This window comes from Paroedura picta, chromosome 11, assembly GCF_049243985.1.
Source record: "Paroedura picta isolate Pp20150507F chromosome 11, Ppicta_v3.0, whole genome shotgun sequence".
In the NCBI taxonomy this organism is placed as follows: Eukaryota; Metazoa; Chordata; class Lepidosauria; order Squamata; family Gekkonidae; genus Paroedura; species Paroedura picta.
In genome coordinates this window covers 16,605,794-16,629,252 of record NC_135379.1, presented here as the reverse complement: position 1 = coordinate 16,629,252, position 23,459 = coordinate 16,605,794, and the positions used below count along the sequence as shown (strand labels likewise).

The 23,459-nt window shown below is 40.7% G+C and overlaps 1 protein-coding gene across 3 annotated transcripts in view; it reads left to right on the top strand.

The window, feature by feature from the left end:
• The window catches only part of PLXDC2 (plexin domain containing 2), a 215,032-nt gene extending 196,040 nt beyond the window's left edge, over positions 1–18,992 (top strand). For all 3 annotated transcript variants that reach the window (XM_077303069.1, XM_077303071.1, XM_077303070.1), the window contains exons 12-14: positions 838–876; positions 9,947–10,107; positions 16,997–18,992. In XM_077303069.1, coding sequence (XP_077159184.1) covers positions 838–876; positions 9,947–10,107; positions 16,997–17,113 — 317 coding nt within the window. In that variant the 3' untranslated portion in view covers positions 17,114–18,992. The remainder of the gene's footprint in view (positions 1–837; positions 877–9,946; positions 10,108–16,996) is intronic.
• Positions 18,993–23,459: the final 4,467 nt, after the last annotated feature.

Genomic DNA, 23,459 nt, shown 5'->3' with positions numbered 1-23,459 from the left:
CTGTCCTGGAGAGAGGCCAGCAGCGTGGCAAAGGAATGTGTTTAGTCTCTGCTAGCTTGCCATTATAGAACAGAGGTTTGAAACGATATAGAACACTGCTTGTTGCTTCCACTGTGACCTTGCACAATGGACAAACTGTTCTGCCGCTGTTCACCCCTCTGCAAATCATTGGGGCTGTTTTCCCTATAGGGTAAAGGTTTCTGTACACAGCCATATCAGTTCAGTTCTCATGTTCAGCTATCTTGATTTCCGGAGGTTTTCTTTTTATTCTACTTTGGGATAGTTTAGAGATGCTTCTTTTTATGGGGAATCTCACTGAACATTAGGATTAGAATCAGACCAGCTACAGACTTCCTGTAAAAGAAAGCAATACAAAGAAACATCCACGTCTATAACTTCCCCCCATGGAATCATTTTCTGGGGTGATTTTGAAATGAAAGTGAGCATTGTCAGAGCAGATTAAATTACAGTATTTGCTGGCGTATAAGACTACTTTCCCCCCCTGAAAAACATGGCTCCAAGTGGGGGGGGTCGTCTTATACGCCAGGTGCACTTCAGTTGGGATAGACATAGCTGCCCATAGTGGCCCATAGTACTGTATTTTGAGTGGAAATGTTGGGGGGTCGTCTTATACGCCCAGTCGTCTTATATGCCGGCAAATACGGTACTTTGTTTGTAGCACAGAAATATAGCAGACTTATTGAACCATAGCCTATGGTGAATTGGGGAACAAATATTGCATACATTGGAAATAATAATAAATTGCTAATAAAGTATTATATCACACCCTTACATATAGTTCCTTGGTCTAATACTCTCGAATTTCTTTTTTTCCAGATGATACCAAAATAGCTCTACACCTAAAAGATAATGGAGGTAAGCAATTACCTTTTTTCACATTCACACAAAAACTTTCATACAAAATTGCAAAACCCTATCCCATAGAACCACACGACTGTACCAAACTGCAGAAGTACTTTGCACTAGACTAGACTTTCTCAACCAGGGTTATGTGAAACCTTGCGGTTTCTTGACAGCCCTGGAAGGGTTTCCCAATTGGGTGGGAATTAATTTTTATATATTTTTAAAATTTGTTAAACATTTTATCAGTGATATGACCATATATGATCATGTTGACCTGCCTTCCCCTCCCAAAATGGGCAATGATGAGCCTGGGGGACCTGGGAAGGGGAGGGGCCCCAGGTGGGCACGCACACAGCTATACTTCCCAACCATATTCTGCATGATCGCACCACTTCTGGGGTTTCTCGAAGCCTGAAGAAAGTTTCAGGGGGTTCTCAATGATAAAAAAGTGGAGAAAGGCTGCACTAGACCCACATGCCTGTATCACAGTTCTGTCAAGCGCTACTCAATGCAATAAATATTCATAATATTAAAAATCTCGTTGTCACATTTGGTCAGACATCTTTGAGTTAGCATAATTGCATGTGGAATGTATACCCTGGGGCCATTCTTATTAAGGAAGTTAATGACGGACCTTGATAGCTATCTTTTAATATGAACTCACAAATCTGTTAATGTAAAAGACACTGGGGCACAATCAAGAAAGGATAGATAAAAAAGAGATCATTATTTTTAGTGCTGATGACTTTTGGAATATTAAATGTTGCTGAGAAACAAAGTTGCAGCCAAAATTCCTGGAGACAGTATTTTAGGAGTTAGCCACTCCTTTCCCTCAACTGTTCCTTCCTTCCTTCCTTCCTTCCTTCCTTCCTTCCTTCCTTCCTTCCTTCCTTCCTTCCTTCCTTCCTTCCTTCCTTTTTTAAAATCTTGTTCTTTGTGTGGTACTGGTACACATGCTTAAGATTTTTTTCCCCTTGAAGGCAGAGGAAATCAACTCTCAATTGCTTTTCCATGATATGCCTCCCTAGGCCATTCCAAAGCAAGGTTCTGATTATGGTTTTCTTTATCTAAAAGAGAGCTTACAACACTGATCTTTCAATACTGGCAATTAATGATGTCCATTGTCCCATTATTTCTCCTTCCCAGAAAAAAAATTACTGGAAAAAGCAACCTAATAAACCTACACACATGGGACAGAACTTACTTTAAAAAAAATCTGGGGTCCTTCAAAGGAAACAATTAATTTCCTCCTTCATACATACATGTGAAGTCACATTATGGCATAGAGAATAATGTTTGTGCACACTTCATGATTATTATATTCACCAAATTGACCCTAGAATCATTCACTTCAGCTGGTCTTTACTTGTTATCCCACCTTGCAGAGTTTACACCTTGTTAGTCTTTAAGCAACAGTGTGTGGCTTTAGCATTGGTTTGATTGTTTGTTTGTTTTTAAGTAACACATTGACTTGATTTTGTAGTACCATTTTGCTTGGCTTGGGGGTTTTGTACTTCAAACAAAAAATGGAGAATAAACCGGTTCCCAAGTGGCACAAGATTTGTCCTCCAAACACTAACCACTCACTTTTGAAGTGATGGTGACTCTGCCATTATGTACCGGGTTTTATCACAGCTACTATAATAGCTGATAAGACTCAGCTAGCTTTTCTTTATACTTGCTCTGCTTTGTCAGCCTTTCCAATGGAAAAGACAACCTGAAGCAAAACAAATATAGAATCACCCATTTCCCCCCGGAATAGATCCCCTACTAAATTCTTATTGAAAGGGAGAAGTAAGTTATATCTGATCAATGAGCCTCTGTCATTAGCTGTGCTCCTTTGGGGCAAAGCAATCAATACTTGATTAGAAACAGCCAAAGGATTCTTAATAATTCTGCCATTCCTTTCATGCTGTAACGTTTAAGGCCATCATTTATCACACCGTAACTTAATTACATTTTAAATCATACCATCGGTTTAGGTCAAACTGTTCCGACCTTTTATTTTTATATGGAAATCACCTGTAATTAAAGGCATTAAGCACCTGTGGTAGCACTGAATGGTCTCTCTCATCTGGAATTCCACTCCACTTTTATCTCCTCCCTGCTTCTAAATGCTGTCACTTCTGATTTACCCAGATGTGTGGAATCTTTTGAAGTACAAGCTGCCTCTCTCTATGTCCCAGCTCAGCATTTTTGACATTGTAATGTGGACTGGATTGATAGATGCAGCTAAGCAAGAATAACCAGTGTGGCCTGGTGCTTGCCTTGCATCTTGAAGTAGTGTTGAATTCCTGGCGTCTTCAGGATGACTTCTCAACCACCCATTCATTTATCTTTTAAAGTGGATATTCAAGCTAGAACCACTTGGAATTAATTCAATATTCTTTCCTCTATAACAGCTGTTGCCTATATTGTGCTGCTGAAAAAAATTTAGCCTTGGGAAAACTGTAATAATTTACCCTCTGTCTTTAAAAGCACCAAACTGGTTTCCGTCACACGCACACACAGAAACAGTTTTTCAATTACAGATAAAACATTTAAATAACTGAAAAAAACATGATACAATGTTGTCATTTCACAAAACACAAGTCTGCAAATGGTAAGAGTCTGTTGTATAGGATCTCATATCCAAATGGAGAATTAGATGTCTACTTTAGAGTTCAGCTAGATGTATAGTATCTCACGCCTGCTATATGTATATAGCAAATGCATAGAATGCAGTGAACTAACTGTAGACCACAGGTATCTATCTCTTCTGACTCCTCCACTTTACTTTTTCAGAACTCATAAATACACTATACTATGTTCCAAGGACTCCATTATGACCCTCTCTCCCATGTATCTGTGTGGGTGTATGTCTGGCTGAGAAATGCAGTCTGGTCTCCATCTCACTAGTGGCATACTGACATCACTCCCCATGAGCCCAGGGGGATGAAGAGGGTGCTCTGTTCTTACTCCCAGGGTCCAGGCTTCCTCCATGAACCCACGGTTATAATACCACTCAAGCAGAAAGTCTCACTAACTGCTTGTTCTGACAGAAACAAAAAATATTCATGAAACAATACACCTAATTATCTCCTTTTAGAGCAGGAGTAGGATCATAGCCTGGCATAAAAAATGCTTAAGATTCCCAAAGATTCCTGGAGATCTAATCAGCTGTTAAAATGAATATGCATCCTGTTAAACATTGCTTCTGCTAATGCTGAAGAGTTACTATGAGAATGATGTGTAACCTTTCTCTCTGACATTGTCTACCTCTTCCAGCAGCCATTTTGTGGCTGCACCCACCACCCTGTATCAGAATTTCAAGGGTGTCTACAAACTCCAAATTATTCTGGTCTATGGCGTAATCTCTGACAATTAACTATAACTTTAAAAGTAAAATAAAAGCTATAAGGATGTATCCCTTCCTGGAATGTTTCCTTATGCCTCTTCCTAGGAGCTGGCTGCTTTCTGTCCCAATAGGGGATGGTAATTTCATCAGTGTTCCCTGGTCTTTCTCCTGACAATAAACTGTATGTGTTTAAAGCTAATGGTATTCCTGTTTTCTATGATTACATGGCTATCTTTCTGTCTTGTTTCCTCAACCTGTTACTTGCCCCTGTCACTTCCTTCTATTATCATAAAATTCACAGAATCATAGATTTGGAAATTGTCTTTAGACTGTCTACACTAACACTCTGATTCACTGAGGAAATCCAAAGCTGGAGTTTCTTTGACAGATGGATGGCTGCCCATGCCTCTACTTGAAGATTGTTATTTGTCACCCACCCTACTGACATCATTGTGTGTTTTTGCTTCCATTGTCCTTTTGCTTCTTTCATTTCCTGGAATCTGAAGGGTCTTCCATGTGACCAAAGGTACTTCTACTGTTTCTTCCTCCGCTGCTTCCCCCCCCCCCCAGTCATTCTTGCATTGTGGCAGAGAGCTCTTTGAACCTCAGGGTTCGTGGATACCAGGCAAACTGGTGTTGGGAAAGCAGGGAAACGCCACAGCATCAATGGATTTGTCTTGCTTTGTTCCGAATTCACCCAGCCCTTTCTGATTTTGTATTCTAGTCCATGGCCACTTCTGTTTTCAGGAGTGATTATTCAACACTTCCCTTCTTTATCTGTCCACAGATTTATTAATTACTGCCCTGTTTTCAGTTGGGCAATAAAATTATTTCTCCCACACACAATCATAGCTTTTGGAAATCAAAGCCAGCAGTTAGCTGCATCTGTAAAATGAATTCCCAAAAGTTAGCACCGCAATCAAATAGAGGCAAAACAAATCGATGTGTGTGTACCTCTCAAAGAAAGGGCAATCAAGGCTGCACCTGAATGGAGCGCTAAGAAGGAAACCATGATGTCATTCGACATACCAACAACTGTAATGTAAGATCTCTTTCTACCCCCCACCCTAAATGCATGTAGAAAAGAGGAAGAATGTTCCTGGACTCCTGCTCTTTTCTGCTGCTTCAGACAGACTAGCATGGCTACCCAGCTTGATCTTTCCCCTAAATGTATGGCGCACTACACTCTGTGAAACCAGTCCTCAGTGGCCCATTTTTCATCCGGGTGGCAATTGTATTCTAAAAATATATATAATTGCTTTGTTTACTCGCAATTGTTTTCTGCTTCTGTATGGTAATGGTTTGGTCCTTTTTCATTATAAGGTCCTGAGGAAAGCAGAGCTATTTGTTTCAAGAAATGATGATCTGGGTGTTTAAAACACTCTCTCTCTTAACAAAAAGACTGTTTAAACGTCTGCTGGAAGAGAAAGTGCTGGAGCCATTCATCCTGGGAAAACAACCTCCCAGATTAATAATCTTTACTTTGAGGAAATTTAATCTAGTCACACTGATAAATTGCTTTCACTTCAGCTTGTTTTGTGGGCTTTCGGAGTATGCTCAGAAGAGCATTGGTGTAAAACGTCTGGATTTCGCAAGTCTTCCCTCTTCACTGAGCACCATTTTTTACTGCAAACATTGCTGTGGAAAATGTGCAGAATAGGCTATAAATTACACAAGATGATTCAAATCGTTACAATTTGTTCTGTTGAAAAATGGTGCTTCCTTTCTTTATGGACCAGTTGCCAAAACCTTGCTTAGTTTTGAAAACCAATAAAATGAATGGATAGAGACTGCTGGGCAATCTCCACACTAGGCCGTTCGCCCCGGCTTCGTATCGGAACAGCAGCCTCTGGGGAGAACAATATGAAGGGGCTTTGCAGTAGATCTTAGTGATAGTCAAATGAAGGCACATCTAGATCAATTAACTGCTCTGATCTCAAGATCTAAAAACATAACTCACAGTTCACTTACCTGCAGCTGTTCCGTTGACTTCCTATCAATGGATCGTATAGCCTGAGTCTCTGCACCTTCTTCAAAGTAACTTTTTAATCCTGCCAAAGTTCTGCCATAGTGTTGCAGAAACGTCACAATTTACCAGGACATTTTTACTGTCTAGATAGCAAAACCTGGAAGAAAAGACTGGCTGTGTCAAATACATGCATTGCTTTGAATCAAATGAGAATTATAACTTCTGTTTTCAAAACATTTATTGTGAAATGTTCCGTTCAAAAGAGCACCATAGTGATCTTATGTAAAGCTGGTTTCCACTGTCTTTGCCACTGGTGCCTTATTATCTACTCCAGCTATCAGTAACTTTATTGGGCTCTATCCGAGATCTTAGTCTTGTTACCGAAGAGTTTATGGGAACTGAATGGCTGTATACACCCCACTTTCTTTTCCCCTATATATGGAAGGAAAAGACAACAGATTTTACTTGTGTTTGCCCATGCTGCTTTGTATGACCAGCTATCAATAGCAAAGCAGGCTACTTGCCAGAGATAAAAAGAGCACATGCTGCCTGTGTTGGTTACCTTAAGTGCAAATGTAAAATCTAGATTAGATTATTACAATGTGCTTTACGTGGCATTAGGTTTTAAAATGTTCAGAAGCTTCACAGTTGATATCAGATGTTGGCTGGAGTGTACGGACCATATTATTCTAGTCTTAGCCCATCTGTACTGAGAGCACAATTCAAAATGCTGGTCTTAACCTTCAAAGCTGCTACATGATTTTGGACCAACTTACCTGAAGGACCACCTACCTTCTTATGAATCTATCCAACCACTATGGTCATCTTTTGAGACCCTGCTTCAAGTGCCCTCAACTTCTGAGATTAGGCAGATGGCAATCCAGGAGAGGGTCACGGTACCAAAACTATGGAATTCCTTCTCCTGGAGACCAGTGCATCCCTTTCTGTCATCATCATTTTATCAGGAAGGGGAAACTTATTTGTTTAATTTCATGTTACCTTAATGATCCCTCCTTCCTGCCCAGCATTGTGATAGTTGTGTGTATTTTAGTTCTGCCTTTCATTGCTGTAGTGGTGTGTTTCTTGTTAGTTTTAATGGTTTTAAGATGTTATTCTGTCATGTATGTTTTAATTTATTAGCCACCTTTGCAGTCATTAAGATGGCCGAAAGATAAGATATAAAATTAGTAAAGGGAATAAAAGTCCAGAGATGGTTTGGAGAGTCAGGGTCAGGTAGCCAAGCATTATCCCCACAAGCTTAGTTATGCTGGTCTTCTGCCAACAGCAGATGTGCTCTGATAAGCCTAATAAGTTCTTTTCACTTGTAAACGGGTCTGAGATTTCTTTCACCCCTTCTGTTCCATCACTTTGTAACAAAACTGTTGGGTGATATCTGCCAGAGTTGACAGCCTTCCTCATTGTCTGTGCAAACACAGTGAAACCAATTTCCCTTGAAACTCCCAACCTTGAGATTATCAGTTTCTTATATTTGAGTTATGCAAATTACGGGTTGGTTCCATTTCTTAACATTGAAGAATCCATATATATGGATTTATATATATATATTCTTTCTTTAAAAGCAGAACCTAACAGAAATAGTGACAGACTGATACCATATATGCTCTCTGGAAGTGACAAAATTCTCATTTACAAACCTGGATGCTAAACACTGCATGAATATCAAATCAGATCAGATTAGCTTTGTGGTTCTTAGATGCTGGCCATTGGTTTTGTTGAAATGTGAAATTATTTAATGTCTAATCTGAAACTCTTATGAATAAAGTAATCCTTTAAATGCTTGCTTGTAAACACTGACCGATTATGCACGGCAGCAGCCATGATGGGCCGCAGCTGGTTTCTTGCAGTGGGGCAGCATGCTCCAGCACTTCCCATATACTAACAGGAGAAGAAATCCCCCGGTGCACACGGTCAACCCCGGAGTTGTACATGTTCTTCGCTGTGTGCACAGGCTCAGCCCAGTATAGCCACCAATAGCGCACTCATTAAAAAAGGAAACAATGAAAAATCAGTGTTCCCTTAATGCAAGGCACCAAAAGCCCTAAAGTGGGCCAGGAGGGTGCCTTGCCAGTGGTGATATCATGCAGAAGTGGGAATTTGACCCACTGTCATGCAGGCACCAGCCCATGCATAATCAGTCCCTGTGAAGTTGTTGAACTGTCACATATTGGTACAAAAGGGAATATAATTTAGCAGGGTCCATATTGAATATTTTCAGTTTCCTGAGACAAGCAACCTGGGGAGCTACCCCTGACCCCAAAAACTAATGTATGAGTCTCATCTCAAATATGTGATAGGAATACTTCTGTTTTCACTTTAGCAGTGGTATTTGCATGGGTACTACGCGCTGTGCTTAGGAAAGAGATGACATCGCCTGTAGTTTTCCTTTTGTAAATCCTTTACTCAGTGGCATGTGCAGTGTATAGCCTCAGTTAATAAAATACTAAGATGGGATCTAGTTGGGGAGCATTTCTCCACAGCTTGCACGAGGATGACCAAGAGATTCATTAATTCATTTAATGAAACATAGCTGCTCTTCATCACTGTTGTGTGTAACACACTTTATATATGTCGTAGCAGGAGCAGAGCATTCCAAGGCTTCATGCATCTGCAGAATGAGCAGAGTGCTTTGGTTTCCCAAAAGCAGTATAATGCATACAAAGAATTTTGCAATCAAACCAAATTAGAAAATATTGCCATAAAGCATGATAATATAAGAGTGCAATGAATTTTTTTTAAAAAATTAGAAATTAAACCTACAACCCTTATTCCCTTTCTTAAAATGCCCTTTTGAATGATTGCACCTCTACAGAACACATTTTAATCTGTTCCTTAAAGCTTTTTGCACTTTTGAAGCCAATACAGAAACTGATTTTCAAACAATGCACACAATTTTTCAGTCTTTTGTATAGTGTTTATTGCAGTATCCATGTTGGGCTTGTGTTTATGCCACAGCAAGCTGAACAATCCATTGTTAACTATCCCATCTGTTCCAGTTGTTCAGAGTGTCCAAAACCAGAATTGTTCTTAGATGGCAGCTTGCAGCATTAACAAACTAACTGTGCAATCCTATATCCTTTCCCTCCTGCTGTAGCCCATTGATTCAGTGGGCAGAGGCCAAAGTAACTGCATAGGAACACATTGTGACCATTCTAAACCAGTGGCACCAGTGTTAATCAGGGTTTTAGACAGGTAGATAGAGGAGATAGGCAGCCCTTTCCCTGTCACTTTCTCCTTTGCTGGTGTGTTGCAGTATTGCTCTGTAGCTTAGTAAAATGATGACTTTCGGCAATGTTTTTATATGGTACTTGGGCTCTCTTCCAGTCAAAATATTGGAGGGCCATTTAATACCCATCTGCTCTGCAGTAACGCTGAATTTCAGAAATCCCCACTTCCCCAGTTTCCCCGACTCTTCCTCAGGCAGATTTGTGATCATTTTTAACTTGAATATATGATAGTATAAACTTTCCAAATAATATTCCGTTAACGCATGAGGTTTGTAAGCAAGAGTGGGTGTTTAAGCTGAGGAAGCCAAATGCAGATTCATCGTGTAGTCAATTTAGGAACGTCAGAATGCCTACATTCAGTTTTTGCAGGGCAATGCTAATATAGTTCGGGGTGTTTGAAATAGTAAAACATTTTGAAGGGCCTTTTTTATGGACATAATAGGAGTGTGCCGCACAAGGAAAAGAAAACTGTGAAACCATGCCAGACATAACTCAAATGTACGTGGGTTTTTTTTTTCTTTCGCCCTGCAGCCTCCACAGATGACAGTGCAGCAGAGAAGAAAGGGGGAACTCTTCATGCTGGCTTAATTGTTGGGATTTTCATCTTGGTCCTGATTGTGGCAGCAGCTATACTTGTGACCGTGTACATGTACCACCATCCAACGTCTGCAGCCAGTCTCTTCTTTATTGAGGTGAGCTACCTTTTGGATAATAAATCACTGAGCCTGCCCCCTGCTACCTTCTCAGGGTCTGGCCTGTTTCCTATATGCTCAGACTCTGAAGCATCCTCGGAGTTTCAATAAGTGCCTGCATTCATCTTTCCCTGACCTGTTGTTGTTGTTTTTATTTGATTTACAACATTTGGCCTTTAGCCAAGGCGTATGATAGCTGGCAGGGAGTGCATCTCCAGCCAGCTTAAACAGCTGCGAATTTGAACATGACCTTTTCCCACAACAATGCGTTAAATGACAGGCCGGGAGAGTCAGTGGGTTTTAGGAAGAATCGCTGAGGTCACGTAGTCTGTCTCCATCCAGCTTCAGCTCATCTTGACCAGGGATAGTCAAACTGCGGCCCTCCAGATGTCCATGGACTACAATTCCCATGAGCGGATGCTGGCAGGGGCTCATGGGAATTGTAGTCCATGGACATCTGGAGGACTGTGGTTTGACTACCCCTGATCTTGACCGTAGTCCACCTCTGCATCGTTGATTAAATCCAGTTTATTGCATGATGTTGTTGGCAACAGAAAATAGTTCAACAAACCCATAGAATCATAGAGAGTTGGAAGGGATCTCCTAGGTCATCTAGTCCAACCCCCTGCACTATTCAGGACACTCACATCTCTATTGCTCGTCCACTGTAACCTGCCACCCCCTTGAACCTTCACAAAATCAGCCTCTCCATCAGATGGCTATTCAGACTCTGTTTAAAAATTTCCAAAGATGGAGAACCCACCACCTCCCGAGAAAGCCTGTGCCACTGAGAAACTGCTCTAACTGTCAAGCATATCAGTGAATATTCAGAATGTGTTTTCTTTCCACTGTCTGTAAGAGAGGTTACAACAGGCCTATTTAAAACATAGTTGTGGCGACAATATGATAGCCACATTACTGGCATGTGGAGGAAAGCTTCCACTATCTATCGTTTTAGTTACTGTAAACTAAGAAGAAGAGTTGGTTTTGTATCCTGCTTTCCATTACCCAAAAGAGTCTCACAGTGTCTTATAATCCCCTTCTTCTCCCCACACCAGAAACTCTGAGAGAGAGAGCTCTTAACAGAACTGCTCTGTGAGAACAGCTCTAAGAGAACTGTGCTAGCCTGATGTCACCCAGCTGGCTGCATGTGATTGAGTGGGAAATCAAACCTGATTCTCCAGATTAAAGGCTGCTGCTCTTAACCATGACACCATGCTGGCCTAGTGCTTAAACAGCTCTGGACAGTTTATTGGCCCCTGGCAGTTTCCCTACCTGGCAGTTTACTAGGTGAGACCTGCTAAACTCCAGAAATAGAAATGCTTTGTATTTTTTCAGACCATTCTTTCTTGAAGCAGTGGCCATATTCAGTATACATGAATATATTTGTCTTTCCACTTGTGGGTAGGGCCTGGGTCTAAAAATCAAGGGTGGGGGAGAGTTGCTTGTGGCATGGTATAGGGAGTCTGGGCTGTCTTCTCAGCTCCTGCCCTTCTTTCCAGACCACACGAGGCAGAACTGACTTAAAAGCCGTAAAGGTCCGGGGAGGGAGCGAAAGGAATTGAAGAGTGCATGTGGTTATGTCACTTCCAGGGGTGTGGCAGAGAGGCTTGGCAAGCTGACATCACTTCCTGGGTCCTCATAGCCTGAACATTTATTTCAGGGGCTCCTCCATGATCAATAGGTTGAAAAAGGCTGGCCTGGACTATTGAAAAATTACTGAAGCAATCTGGACTAGTCGGGTTAAATTCTGAAAATGCTGCTTGATAAAGATCAGTGGTTTCCCCAGGGTGGCACCGCCAATTATGAACTGGCTTGGCACAGAGACTGTTGTCAGAATACAGATTTCCTGCTTAAATAGGGCTGGGTTGAGCGCGCAGAGAATCGTAACGCTTTGGATAATTCTTAGCACCACTTGAGTGTTTTATTTTTTTCAAATGTACAGGTTGGTCATGGAAAATAGAAATTCCACCATTGGCTCTTGAAAGCTTAATTCAGCTGTCACCACTAAGAATTCTAACTAGAGCTGACCAGTTCACTTGCCTTTTCAAAAAGAAATTGCATCCAGCCGTACTCTTTTGACAAGGCTGAAGAACTTTACAAAAATAAAAAATAAAAAGGAAGCAGGCATCTACACAAGTCTTTCATCTGAGACTGTGGATCTTGTCCAAGCATGTCTCTTTCTGGCTTGATTTGAGTATTTATGACAAAAGGTTTCTGTACAGAAAAGTCAGTGGAAGGTGGAGATAATATTTGAGAATGAAACAAAAACTGCAGAAATGTTTTATAACTCTGCCCTAATGCTATAATTCCACATACTCACGCCCCCTTAATAAATTTTGAAATATTGCAAGTAATCCCATGGACTGTTTAAGTAAAACTGTAGTAAAATTGTCAGCAAAGTAGTAAATATTCTCATACTCCCCTGCAAGCAAATGGCAAAGATGTTTAAAGTAATGGAGATCTTTTCTGACTTGGCCAGCCTTGTAGTATGCGGAATTCTTTCAGACGCCCTCTTTCAGACTGTTTCAGATTAAACAGGTTTCATGATCTCCTCTGGAGACATTCTAAGTTTTTGTTGTTGAATAAGCTCATGGAGAGAAATGCGTATAAAGAGATTATTTAGAGTCTCAGCAACCATCCCTGAATCTGAGTGCACACAGGGCTTGTAATTGCTGTAACTGAATTCTTATAATAGGTGAAATGCACGGCATTATTGGCGTGCATAAAAATTATATAGCTTCTTGTGAGGCATAACAATACGCTCCTCCATTTCTTCAGGAGTCAAGGAAAAGCAGTCATTAAATGCCAATATCCTCATACTCTTGTGCTTGCGCTATATGGGGAAATCATTATTCCCCACTGAGCACATCTGTTCACTCGCTCTATAACCAATCTTCTCCTTCATCACTTATCTTCTAATCTTTATCTCTATGTGGCATGCGCATAGCAGATCCCTTTTGCTCCCGTTTGCTCCAGAGCATTTCTTCTTTGCCGGGGCGTTTGCATGTACAAAGCCATGTAAAACTTCCCTTGCTGGTTTTTAGTAAACACTCCGTTTTGAAACAATTGAAACGGCTGCTCTTTTTGTCTTGGAGATAATACGGTTCTGCAGCTTTGCTCGTCTTACACACTATTTTAATGGTTTTAGAGGTTTTCCAAGCAAATCCTTACCAATCGATCAGAGTTCTGTCTGGTCGGAGGTACTTTTGCAATTATGCTGCCAGCTTTCCTTGTGAATATATGAAAGCCTGCCTGGGTTTCTTTCCCTTTTCAAAAGTAAATAATGGTTAGCTCATCCCTGCTTCAAAGTCATCTGGGTATTTCTAGGCCGATTATGGAAAAGTACCCACAAATTTTCATTTCAGAAAGACACTGCTTGAGTCTTAAAGCTTAAACAAAGGAAACGGGCTGATTAACTGCGTCTTAGTGAACAATTATAACAGTCCCTGAACTACAGCAGTGTGGAAGGATTTCTGTGAGTTGCAGAGGACACTGCGACATTCCACATGGTGCAGACTCTTTTCCTTCAGAAGTATGAAGGCACAAAGCTCCTTTGAACTGAGTCTAGTGAAGAGCTGGCTACTGGGCATAGAGCAAGGGTCACTGAGTGAATAGGTGAGGAATAGCTGAGAATCTCTTGCACTGAGCATGGGTTGGACTAGATGACCCTTGGGATCCCTTCCAGCTCTATGTTTCTCTGTTTCTTTATCTACCTAGCAAAGACTCTTTAACTTTTCTGGCTTCTCTTTGCTCTGCCAGATCCTATTGATCCTGCTGATGAAGGTTGTGTTTTTTTCATTGAGCTGCACTGCTGAGAGGGAAACCTCAGGCAGGACACCATAGGGCCCAGCTATAGAAGCCACCATCATCTGGAAGGTGGGAGCATCTAAAAGTGTTCCATCACCATTACTTGTGCCAAATACCAGTCCCGTTTTTCAGTGTTCTAAGAGGTCCCAGCAGATAAAGCTTCATTTTTTTGTATTTAAAAATGGCAAAGAGAGCTGTAAAATCTTAGCAAGTGGTTTCATTTTTAAGCATGTAATTAGTTTTTAATTGTAAGCTCCTTTGGGAGCCAGTGCAGATGAAAAGCAGAGTATAAATAAATACAATTAAATAAGGCATAAGGCTTGGAGGTTGTTTAATTGGAGATGCTAAAGAGTAGATCTAGAACCCTCCATGTGCAAGCATACAATGTGTAGCTAAACTAAGGTAAATTCTGAAATGTGAAACCGGCCTTCCAAATGGACATGTCCTCTCCTTTCATAGCAGAAGTAAAATGTATTTGGCTTGGAAACCATGTTACAGTAACTAAGCGGAAAAGCACTATAGGGTCCAATTGTTTCTTTATTGCAGAACAGTGAGGTTAGATACAAAAGCCAAAAGACTCAGTTTCCCATCACGAGAATGGCTGGAGCTAGATTTTTGTGTCTCCAGGGGGAATCGAGTTTTTCTCTAGATGCAGGATAGAGAAATACTTAGTATTTATGGCCTTTGATGCATCTTTGGCCTATAAAAATTCAGCTAGATTCTGCATTTGTTCATCACGTTCAAGAGAGAATATCTGTGTCTTCCAGATCATTAAAACATAAGAACATACGAGAATCTTCAGAGGGAACATTCTCCTTCTCATCAGCATGGTTCCCTGTTTCCCCTTGATTCTCATACACTTGGTGTCATCATGGAGTTTCTTATCTTGCTTTCAGTCAAAATCATGGGATCCTTATAGTCTCCAATCAGCTAGTTATAACTCATAGTCAAACAGCTCCACTGATACAAGATACAGATTATTTTGCCCCCTTCCTTTGCCCACTGCCCCAAGCGGCTGTTAATTCCCATGGGTTCATCAACATTAAAGGTAAAGGTAAAGGTATCCCCTGTGCAAGCACCGGGTCATATCTGACCCTTGGGGTGACGCCCTCTAGCGTTTTCATGGCAGACTCAATACGGGGTGGTTTGCCAGTGCCTTCCCCAGTCATTACCGTTTACCCCCCAGCAAGCCGGGTACTCATTTTCCCGACCTCGGAAGGATGGAAGGCTGAGTCAACCTTGAGCTGGCTGCTGGGATCGAACTCCCAGCCTCATGGGCAGACAGCTTCAGACTGCATTTCTGCTGCCTTACCACTCTGCGCCACAAGAGGCTCATTCATCAACATTAGAAATCACCTTTTCTGGCATGTTAATGGCCTGCTGCATTTCACTTCACAGCAGTCTATTATTAGTATTAATGCCTGGAAAGAATTACCTTGATTGACTAAGCCGAGGTAATAACACTTCAGGAAGAATGTCACCCTTTGGAAGAGGGCAGCCTCAAGCATCTAGATTTGATAAGGCTGACATCCTCAAATAACGCCACCATAATTTAAAAGTCCATATTTGGGTTCGTAGCATATATGGTTCACATGGCAAAGATGTCCTTTGTTTGAGCAGATGGTATATCCTGGGTTTCTGTAGCTGTTGCTAAAAAAATTTTGAAAGTGAGAAATGCATTCAGTTTTTCACGATGAGTTGTGGTAGGCTGAAACTCAGCAAACCCCACAGGGGCAATTAGCTTAATTTTTGTTTCATCAGTTAATAACTGAAAAGTGTCTTCAGTTTCGAATGGGTCAGCTGCCCAATCTAGTGAACTTGTCATGTAGGCAAAAAAATACCCTCTTGTCCTTTTAAGTTATTTCCAGTGGGGAACTCAGCAAGCAAAATAAAGATATTTATGTCACCTCAAACATAAAAAGAAACGCCACCGTAAGCTGCAGTTTTGCTGATGTAAATCTGGAGTTCTAAGTGCCCTGCATAATTGTTGCATTACGTTCAACAGCTGCTGTTCCCATTGCATCTCATCTTATATAACTGAACATTTTTTGTTCCATTTTATCTCACTAAAGGAGGATGCTTGAACACAAGATGTGTTTATATCCAGACATCATTGCTGAAAATGTTGTTATTTTAATTTGATCTATGCTACTAGGAGTGATAGGATCACAGCTGTGATATACCCAGTGGTCACCTCATCCTGTCTTTTAGTTCTGCAGCAGGATATTTCAGAAGCAAAAGAAGGAGCCAATCATTTTGTCACAAGCTTTTAGAGTATGGATAATCAGTTGTAGGAAGCAGACAAAGCAGCCTGATTCAGTGTAATACCAAATCATGTTTTGGTATGGGCAAACCAGTGGGGGACTGCTGGACTTTCTTCTCCTCTCACATGCAGCAGTCTAATTAATTGCAACACTGTGGAATTAATTGCCACATTGGAATCAGAAAACCATGGTTTATGCTTGTGAACCATGGTTTTCAGTTTCCTAACCTAGTTTGCAGGATGATTGTAGGCCAATGTTTCCTGGTTCACAAAAATCAAACGTTAATCCATTCACAGTTATTTGAGTTATTTTACATTTTAACTGCCTAGGTGACATAAGGAAGGATGCACTTTTTTCTAGCACCTCCATTTCATAGATACCCATTGCTCCTGCAAAAGTCTGGTTGGGAGTCCCACCATACAAACACAGTTGGTGCTGCCACACAGTAGTCTACCTGGTCCCAGGTAGCTAGGAATAGTTTCCAGTGAGCTGTTCCATCTGTCTTAGGGGGGGGAAATGTTCTTTTCAGGCAAAAGAATAATGCGTTATTAAGACCTTTGCAGGTAACTTGAAAATGGCTAATGAGGGGGTACATTCAGAACTGATGTAGTGCCAGGGGCACTGGCTCAGTCTCCCTCCACCATTCCTGTAAATGGAAGCCTTTTCCATTAATACATTGGATGGTTTGAATCTCAGCACATACCAAATACAAATGCTATATTTTTACACAGCATTGCATAGAAATAGCCTTGGGAGTTTATATAGTGCAGCTCCAAGGATCTGACTTTTCTGTTGTTGTTCATCTGTTGTTTTAGCGTCGTCCAAGTAGATGGCCTGCAATGAAATTTCGAAGAGGCTCCGGCCATCCTGCATATGCGGAAGTGGAACCAGCCGGCGAGAAAGAAGGCTTTATTGTATCAGAGCAATGCTAGGATTTCTGTGCCAGATCACCAGTACTGGCCTACGGGTGTAAGACGTTTCATCTGCCTCTCACTTAAAGGAAAGGAAACCAAAACTGCTGTAACTGATAAAGACAGAATAGAATTTGGGGTAAACTTTCTCCAAGGTAGAAAGAAGAAGTCCATGGGATCATCCTTGCCCAGAGCAAGACGGTGTAAAATATTTCGTTTCCACATCTCAGAAACCCCTACAATCTAAGAAGATGAACAGAATTGCCATGCACTTGGTTTCAGTGTAAGTCTAATCAAGGAAATGTATACACACCTTTAGCTCAGAAAAGTGCTTCCCCGTTTGATCTAGCTCTCTGGTGATTTTAAGGGTCGCAAACGGTTAGTCCTTGTGGGCCCAGAGGCAATGATCCTCCTTGACAAGGCTACTGATAAGAACTGTCTGATGCAGATAACATAGCTAAGCAATTTTCTATATTTCCATGAGTAATACAGGCTTGGGTTTTTCTTTTCTTTCCATTCCATAAACATATATATATCTGGAAATAGAGTGTTTCTTGTATTCTGTAGGATTATATACTGTGATGGTTTGTTTGTTTTTTCTCACAACTATATTTGACAAAGCACTAAAGAGTTTTCTTTTTTAAAAAAAAGCAAGAAGGTTTTCACTATGGTGAAATTGGGCTGTCCAACTGGAGTATATAGTGAAATTGGGCTAATATTCAGTTTCAATGTTCACAAAAATGAGATTTTCAGCTGCAATCCTATGTATAGCCATTCAGGAGTAAGTCCTGTTGAATCAGTGGTCCTTGCTCCTGAATAGCCATGCATAGAATTCGGCTGTGAGTGTCAGTTATATTGTTTACGCTTCTAAATGATGAGTTTGAATGAAAAGTCAAGGATGTTTCTATCTGATGGTGGAAGAAAATAGCCTCATGTGGTTGGGTGAGGGAATGTTACCATTGCTATCTCTCGCCATTGTTTTAGTACAGGTGGCTGAAGGGCAACATTTTCGTTCCAGTCCACCCTTTTCACATTAAATGTGTTGCAAATCAATGCAGATTCATATAGTAATATTGTTTACTGCACATAGTCGCTGCACAAATATATAAATAAATATATATAAATATAAATATATTTTTTTTATAGCTAACACAAGGCAGGCTCTTGTGACTGTTAAAGAGTGCATTTTCGCCATCCAGACGATGGAAATAGATTGCATTGTTGCATATTTCCACTGAGCTGTAAAATAATCCTTAATATTAAAAGAAATTTTTATGTTGTGTAGGGAAAGTGGTTCATTTAACCGCAGTGCTGTCACTTTGCCTGTCTCTCGGAGCCGCTGGTTCTTTAACAGCGAAATCCTTTCCTGCCTTGATAAGGAAAAGATAATATTTTTGAGGGGGGGAAAAGATTCCCAGTGAAATATTTCCTTTGGCACAAAGGAATCAATATAGATTGCGCTACTCAAATCTCTATTCAGATTTTGCATGTGACAGTTCTTTTTCCTTTTTTTTAAATACATCTCTCATGATCAGAGGCATTTGAATTGTATAAGGTACAATTTCTAGCATTTTCAGTTTCAGTATTCAAGTTGTACAGTTACCTTTTCAGGTACCACCTTTCTAGCATAGCTATTTGCATTTTCCCATCAATATGTACGGTTCCTTTTTAAAAAAAAAAAAACAAGCAAACATGATTTTTACCTGTTACTTCCTTCAGTAAATAATACAATACTGTATTTTCCGTATTTATCATTTGTTCTGTCTAATCCGTTTTGCTGTATGTTTCTAGGACATGAAAAGAGAGTTTAAACATATCCAAGATGGGTGGTACAGCTATGAAACTGTTTAAGATTGTAATATTTTGGAAATCTATAAATAAGGTATTGCGGCACCTTCAAGACGAACACATGTTCTGTGCATAAACATTCATGAATCACTATAGCAGATGCATGAAGTGTGACACTAGCAATGGCATAGAGCAGGGGTAGTCAAACTGCGGCCCTCCAGATGTCCATGGACTACAATTCCCAGAAGCCCCTGCCAGCGAATGCTGGCAGGGGCTTCTGGGAATTGTAGTCCATGGACATCTGGACGGCCGCAGTTTGACTACCCCTGGCATAGAGCTACAAGGCTACAAACCAAAGAGACAATATTTAAAAAGGGAAAAAAACAGCATAGATTATCTAGTCAAAACACTAAACAGTCCTATCAAGAGAAGGAATGATTCCACAGTTTTGATTTGCCAAGGTGTTTTCACCCTGTTGGATTCTAAAGGTAGACTCCAAATTTACACCTGGCATTCTGCATCTATGGTTTTATCTTGTCACTGGTCAGGACTCCCATCACGGCATGTGTTTTGCATTTTTATCAGGAGACTGGGCGATCCCACCTCTCATCATGCCTACCCCCCCCTTTTTTTTCCTGAGGATATGTAATACACTCACGCTGTAACGCAATCAAAAATAAAGAAAAAGATTGCATCCCCCCCATCCATCAATTCCTGTGGCACTTGATTCACCTAAGCAAGGATGGGGTTCTTGTGTTCTTGGGCACTCAGTCACTGTGCTTGCATGAAGACAAACAACATCAGCCACGATTACACAACTGTTTATCTGCACAAAAAGTTATGAGGTGCCCCGTTGCACCCTGAATCATGAAAGTAAAGTGCATTTATATGCTGGAGGAGGAGGCAGGAGAAGGAATGTAGAGTCCTTGTTTTTTACTTTTACTTACTTACTTACTTTAATTTACTGGAGCATTCACAGAAAATCAGTGCTATAGTTATTGCAAATTTGCATTGTAATGCAGTCATGTTCAAAATTTAGAAATAATACAGCAGGAAGAGGGGGAGGGCGGGAGGAGAGGCAGACAGTAGGTGGCCTGAGCTCTTCAGGGTCTCAGGTGGAGATTTCATGTCATCTACTACTTTTAAATGGAGATTCCAGGCCTTGGATGCTAAGCCATGGCCCCTCCCCAAAAGACAGCCATCAAACTGAAATGTGTTTTTACTTAATAGTGGTTGTTATATAGCCTACTGTTTTAATTTCCAATAGATCTGTATCCCTTTCTAATCTAATGTAATCTCTTCTCACAAGAGGGTTTGCATTTGACAGCTCTGGACTATTCCCCTGAATTCTTGTAAAACTAACATAGTAAAAACATAAATTCATATATAAATATGAATAAATAAATAAAGATAAGTAGGCCTTGAAAAACATCTCAACCTTGAGTGCAACAAAGGAATAGCTGTTAATACCTGTAGACAAGAGCATCCATCTATTTATCCACTTGCATGGGTTCCTGAAAGTTTTGCTGAAATTCTGCCTCCTGGTGCAATATGGTCAACCCCAGCTTTTAAACTTGATATTATTAGGAATCGCCTTGCATACAATTGAACTTGGGGGAGGCACTAAGAAGGGGACCTAACTCAGAGAATGTATTGATAATTTTATTCCTCTTATCCTGGTAATAGAATATCAGTGTAGCTTCCTGACCAACAACAGTGCCATGACTCAGAAGGCCCTTTCCTATCTAATCTCAGAGGTTCATCTGAAGCAGGACTTCAGAAGACTGATTTAGCCATATCCTTCCACTTGGCTCAGCTAAAGTGTGGAGCAGTTCTCCAGAGGAAGGGTTTTTCCACTGGAAGAAGAAAGGAAGGAAGGTTGAAAGTTAGCCAATTGGGTTGTAGGATGTGCTCCAAGCTATTATTTTGCCATATTATTTTATTGTTCGGATGCGGGGTGTGTGCATTCAGATCTACCTGAGCTGAAAATATATCTGAAATATACTGTATTGGTATTTGGGGGTTATATTTCCACTTCCCAAATATATCCAGGTTTTCTTGGGAGAAAATAAATCCCAAGAAGATCCTGGATATATTCAGGAATTTGAAGTAGATCTGAAAACAGTGGAGAGGTGCCACGTCTCAGCTGTTTGTCAAGCAGGGTTATGAAGTCCCTTTAAACTTTTAAAGGATTGCAGAAGTCAGACTGAGGATCAGCCAGGATTGTCAGGGACATGTGCGTTCCCTGCTGCCTTCAGTTAAGCCGGCCCTAGAACAGCTGGGTTGGTGGAGTTGAGAGCCCCTTGCCAGCACAGTTCTGTACTGCCTTTTCCTGCCCCCCCCCCATTTAAACTGATTTTTTTTAAAATGCACACCTCTAGTTAGGACTGTAAATTTTTTGGATCAAATGCTCATCATCAGCCCTTGTTCTTGTACTAGAACTGTCCACTTAGAGCAGTGAACTGTTTGGAAGTTTGCTTTTAACTTTATGAAAAACTTCTCCCAGCAAGGCCCCGTTTGCCTTCAATCCACGTGAAATTGGAGAGGGAATTAATACTGTAGATAATGTTAAGAAAATGGGACCCCGGTGTTAACAACTAAAAAAACATCCTGTGCTATGACCATTTCAGAATCATGGATGGGCAATGCTGTAAAAAGTAAACATGCCAGCCATCCTCAGGGAATGCTCCCTAAAAGTAAACTAAATGGCCATATAAAGAATGAAGAAACGTATTTCTGTCCTGAGCACTAGAATCCCTAGCATCTCCAGAGATGATGAGCTGCAAAGTTAAAAGGTGGCAAATGATGTGCAAACAAAACATTTATCTTCTAGTGCTTGCCAGCCCCATGAGGTCAACGTAGCATCTGAAACTGCTTGATTTTGCTCCTGAAACTGTTATACTAATACATGCTATTAATTCAGAGAGCTGTAGTGACATCTCTGTACCTAATAAAAGCTTGTTGTCAGCAAATATCATAGGGCAGATTGCAAACCACAGAAGATAAATAGACTTAATATAAACAATTGCAGAATTTTCATTTGCCATTATTTTAAAGCATGAATGGATAGACTTGAAATTCTGTTCGTTTATTCAAACTATGATACTGCTTAAAATTCACAGTGCTCCAGAGCCCTGTTTTGGCCAGCCCACAGCAGTTATAATCCATCCCAACAGATGCTTTTTCACAACATTGCTGTTAATTCCGCTGGTTTTAAGGACCCTTGGCAGTAAGAAACAGTCACACAAGCCCAGATTGACCATTTTGGACACAATCTGCCGGAAGGTACTCTTATCATGCTGTACTGCAGTTTATAATTCATTTCAATGGGGCATGCATAGCAGAATTTCCCATGCATTGTGCCCTTGGGATATAGTTTTAAGAGACCAGCTCTTGGTCTCTCTATAATGATGCACATCACTACTACAAACCCTGCAATGTCTCAAGCTACAATCCTAAACGTAGTCTGAGGAAGGATGCTTGCACTCGAAAGCTCACACCTTGAATAAATCTTTCTTGGTCTTAAAGGTGCCACTGGACTCTGATTTTATTATAACCCTAAACACACTTATTATGGTTTAATTCTCACTGATTTTCACAGGACTTGCTTCAGAGTATGCACACTTAAGATTGTGCTGCAGGTTATGCTGAGGCATGAATTTGCAGGATAGGGAAGAATTCTTCCTCTCTTCCCAAATTCAACAACTTTTGCACATGTATATTATGCAGAGCAATGAAAAATAAAGAAGAAATGAAGCCTTGGACGATTGTTTCAAGCACTGCCTATCTCCTGTAAAGTTGTTGATAGGCTCTAGTGAAAAATTTGCCGTGTTTAATATTAGGTTAATGCATTGATCCCATTGTGTTATAGAGATTACACAGAGATGAGTTTTTGGATTCATTACACTGGCCAAAAAGCATATCTATGTCTTTAGAATACTGGCAATCTATTCCTTCATCCCTGACAAATGTACCAGACTATTATCAGTGTCTGCTTTGATATATTGCGTGGTAATTCCTTCCTCTCCTTGTGAAGCAAGAGTGTAATGAAGTTATCTGTGGCTGTCATGTGAGTACGTAAGAGGTTTTTTTTTACATTTTCAATTAAACTGGATGGATTAAAAATGATACAAATATGATTCTTTACTCTAAAGGATGTGCTTAAGTCTCTGCCATGGCAAAGAATCCTATTATTATCATTTGCAACACAGATTTTGATTCAAAGGCCTTTATGCTCTTAAACTAAAGAAAATAAACACAGGCTGATTACTTTTTGAGCATCTTCCCAAGTTTCTTGGTGTAGCCAGTTTGGTGTAGTGGTTAGGAGTGCAGACTTCTAATCTGGCATGCCAGGTTTGAATCTGCGCTCCCCCACATGCAACCAGATGGGTGACCTTGGGCTCACCACGGCACTGATAAAGCTGTTCTGACCGGGCAGGAATATCGGGGCTCTCTCCGCCTCACCCACCCCACAGGGTGTCTGTTGTGGGGAGAGGAATGGGAAGGTGACTGTAAGCCGCTTTGAGCCTCCTTCGGGGAGGGAAAAGTGGCATATAAGAACCAACTCTTCTTCTTCTTC